Source organism: Pseudochaenichthys georgianus, chromosome 17 (assembly GCF_902827115.2).
Source record: "Pseudochaenichthys georgianus chromosome 17, fPseGeo1.2, whole genome shotgun sequence".
NCBI lineage: Eukaryota > Metazoa > Chordata > Actinopteri > Perciformes > Channichthyidae > Pseudochaenichthys > Pseudochaenichthys georgianus.
This window is the reverse complement of record NC_047519.1, coordinates 2,303,377-2,307,412: the sequence shown is the minus strand read 5'-3', so window position 1 is coordinate 2,307,412 and position 4,036 is coordinate 2,303,377. Positions and strand designations below refer to the sequence as shown.

General features: G+C 53.6%; 1 protein-coding gene across 1 annotated transcript; it reads left to right on the top strand.

The window, feature by feature from the left end:
• Positions 1–405: 405 nt before the first annotated feature.
• Positions 406–2,862, top strand: LOC139435546 (uncharacterized). Its single transcript, XM_071206228.1, has 3 exons — positions 406–1,312; positions 1,394–2,034; positions 2,121–2,862. Exons 1-3 carry the CDS (start codon positions 406–408, stop codon positions 2,811–2,813), a joined length of 2,241 nt encoding a protein of 746 aa, XP_071062329.1. The 3' UTR covers positions 2,814–2,862.
• The last annotated feature ends 1,174 nt before the right edge of the window (positions 2,863–4,036 follow it).

Genomic DNA, 4,036 nt, shown 5'->3' with positions numbered 1-4,036 from the left:
GCCAGCAGATGAAAAGACCCACCCCTCCGCCTCTCCACCTCTTCTGAGGGACGAGGGAACCGCGCGGGGGTCTGCTGGAGGCTACTGCCGGGTGCTCCGTCCTGCGCCTCACCGGGACCCTGACTCCAGCGCGGTGTGGCGGCCTCGCCCTGGCCGTCCACCGTGCGCCCTCTGGGTCGTACCCGAAACTGTCGGGTATCCTTTGGGAGAATCAGACTCTGGAGGAACGTGAGGGGAGATTACAGGGATCTCTGCCCGCCTAACGAGTGCCTAAATGGGACACCGCACCATGATGCAAATGAAAACAAACACAGATTTGAAAATAAGCTGAGTGCGTCTTTCGTGAGTCTTTTCACGCTTCCTTCTTTTTTACCCACGATTCTGGTGACATTTTCCGGTACCGAAATGCTCAAGAATACAGGTCGGATGGCGGTCCGTTGTCCGATCTGCAATAGCTCCTACCGTGCCCTGAGCAAGCACCTACAGAGGAACCATGGTGTGCGTAACTTGGATGAAAGAAAAATTCTGCTGTTGTTGGCCAACGGACGGACCAACATTAGGCTCCATCCCTGTACCATTCTGGGATGCGAGTACCACGGCACAAGGCTGGATCGCCACTTGGCCAGAGACCATGTTGAGCTGGCCCGGGAGGAACTACATGTGGTTCAAAATCAAATGAAAATGACAGTGGCCAAGAAGGAGCTTTATGAACTCCGAATGACAAACCCCACAATAGAAATGATTACCGCTTGGGCTGTTGACACGGTGGCAGACGACGATATACTGTCACAACCTCCACCCTTGTCCCCGGTGAATGAATGTGACAACCCGGACTGCAAAGAATGGAGGCTGGAGGCTAACGCAGTGAGGGCTCAGCGGGACATATATGCTGCTGAGGTGAAATCCCTGCGCTGCAAGTTGCAGCAGAGGATAAAGGACAAGCGACAGAGGATGGATCAGCGGGCCGGGGACATGCCCGCGTTCGATGGGGAGGAACGAGAGCGGGTCATTCTGAAGAAACGCCCCCGACCAGAGTCGACACCAACGAGGCTGTCCAAGTCGAAAGGTCCCTCCTGCAGCAAGTCTCCCATTCCTGCCTGCAGCACGTCTCCCATTCCCGCCTGCAGCACGTCTCCCATTCCCGCCTGCAGCAAGTCCCCCACTGGCTCTCACACCCATTCACCCAGCTCCTCAGAGCCTGCATCCATCCATACCGAGGCCTCGTCAACCTCCCCTCCCATAAATTCCCCCTGGTTCCGGGGCAGGGGCCGGGGAAATATAATGCGGGACATAACATTCCCACGGATCATGGGTAAGTGTTTTGGCTATGTGACACATGCAGTTTCTGTAACACATCATGTGTTGTCATTAAAGTACTGTTTATATTTCACAGAGGAGTATCTGCAAGGATACCGGGAGCATTATGCAGGTATCGACCCACCAGTGAGGCTCCAGGAAAACACAGTCTCCAAACTAAGCAGAGTGAAGTCGTTCCTCAGTTTCATGGCACACGGTTTCAATCGCCTGTCTGACTGGCTCTTTTTGAGGGATCTCAAGAGGATACGCGGGTGGTCCCGGAGCCTGATGAAGTCAAGCCTTCAGGTCACGACCTCCGACTTCTACATCAAGAATATATCACACTTTCTCAAGTACATGGCCGACACACCGTGCAAGGGGAGCAGGCTCAGCCAAACGGACATGATTTTAATCAAACGGGAAGTAGTTGCCATCCTGAAGTCCCTGAAGAGAAAAGTACTTATCCACCAGATGCAAGTGAAGCGTGACAAGATGGAAGGTCTGCCGAGCCACAACGACCTAATGACATGCTTGACTTCGACCACCACTCGCATCCCTCAGCTCCTGGATGTGATGGCCAGCAATCCGACTACCGCGACCCGGACACTGCTCTATGGGTATATGACTCTTCATTGGAGCTGCATTTATGGCCACCGTCCGGGGGTCTACTCCAACATGACCAACGCCGAGGTCCGAAAGGCGGATACAACTGGCACTGCCTTCGGCTACCTGGTTCATGTGAGTGCTATTAATCAATGTATTTATTCTGGCAGTTATATGCATGATTGACATTGTATTGACACTCTCTATCTCTGTCATAACAGGTAAGTAACCACAAGACGGCCAACGCGTTCGGGGAGGCGCAGCTGTACCTCACCGTAGAAGAATTTGGATGGATGAAGAGGTGGCTGGAAATTAAGGGTACGCTGACCTGCACCCAGAGCCGTTACTTTCTGTACACAGAGGGGAAGAACCCGTTCAGGAAGCTTGCCTACTCCCTGAGGTTGGCATGGGCTGATGTGGGGCTCCGCAGTCCCATTAACTTCACCGACCTCCGCACAGTCCACGCCGATAATGCGAAGAGGTTTCAAGACAAAGGCAACCGCCAAAGAGTGAGTGATTTCATGTGTCACAACACTGCAACTGCGGACAAATTTTACGCGAATAATCCTTCTTTGAAGGAGGCTGCGGACATTCGGTTGCTCTTCACACAGTCACTTCAAGCAGCGGCGGCGGCATCGACAGCAGCAGCGGGAAATGAAGACACTTTTGCGGGTATTGACATCGACAGTGACAACTCTGGAGAGGAGCACAGCCCGGCTCCCTACCAAGACTCCCTACCAAGACATGTCCCGAAGAGGGACCAGTCACTGGCCGAACACAACCCCTCAGACATGGGTGAAGAGAGGGTGCCATACTCTGCCCCAACTTCACCCACTGTTGCCAGTGATCAACTTGTAAATATGCAGTGTGTTGTTGTAATCAGTCCCCTTGTAAATACGTTATATCCTGTTTGAATTTATTTATTACTGTCAATATTACTGTAAATAAAGTTTGTTAAAATTACTAAGTGTTCTGTTTTTAATCCCACTATGGGTTTTCTTCTTTTAAGATCCCCAGGGGCACGATATTCTGGTTCTGGTGGTAGCATGTAGGTGTTTAGTCCGAGTGAGGAGTGCTCAAGTGTGGGATGATTTGTAAGGTAGAAGAGGGTAAAAAAAGTTAAAGTGTGAACCTCCAGCAGGGCAGGTGGTGCTGTGAAGAAGGCCGACTATGGGTGCCGATGGGCGGACGGCAAAGCACCGCAAAGTAGACCCCCTTTAAGTGTAGCCAGGGGCACGAGCAAAATCCTCCATGGAGGTTGGGTGCTGCTGCTGTGAAGAAGGCCGACTATGGGTGCCGATGGGCGGACGGCAAAGCACCGCAAAGTAGACCCCCTTTAAGTGTAGCCAGGGGCACGAGCAAAATCCTCCATGGAGGTTGGGTGCTGCTGCTGTGAGGAAGGCCGACTATGGGTGCTGATGGGCGGACGGTAAAGCACCGCAAAGTAGACCCCCTTTAAGTGTAGCCAGGGGCACGAGCAAAATCCTCCATGGAGGTTGGGTGCTGCTGCTGTGAGGAAGGCCGACTATGGGTGCTGATGGGCGGACGGTAAAGCACCGCAAAGTAGACCCCCTTTAAGTGTAGCCAGGGGCACGAGCAAAATCCTCCATGGAGGTTGGGTGCTGCTGCTGTGAGGAAGGCCGACTATGGGTGCTGATGGGCGGACGGTAAAGCACCGCAAAGTAGACCCCCTTTAAGTGTAGCCAGGGGCGCGAGCAAAATCCTCCATGGAGGTTGGGTGCTGCTGCTGTGAGGAAGGCCGACTATGGGTGCTGATGGGCGGACGGTAAAGCACCGCAAAGTAGACCCCCTTTAAGTGTAGCCAGGGGCACGAGCAAAATCCTCCATGGAGGTTGGGTGCTGCTGCTGTGAGGAAGGCCGACTATGGGTGCTGATGGGCGGACGGTAAAGCACCGCAAAGTATACCCCCTTTAAGTGTAGCCAGGGGCACGAGAAACATCCTCCATGGAGGTTGGGTGCTGCTGCTGTGAGGAAGGCCGACTATGGGTGCTGATGGGCGGACGGTAAAGCACCGCAAAGTAGACCCCCTTTAAGTGTAGCCAGGGGCACGAGAAACATCCTCCATGGAGGTTGGGTGCTGCTGCTGTGAGGAAGGCCGACTATGGGTGCTGATGGG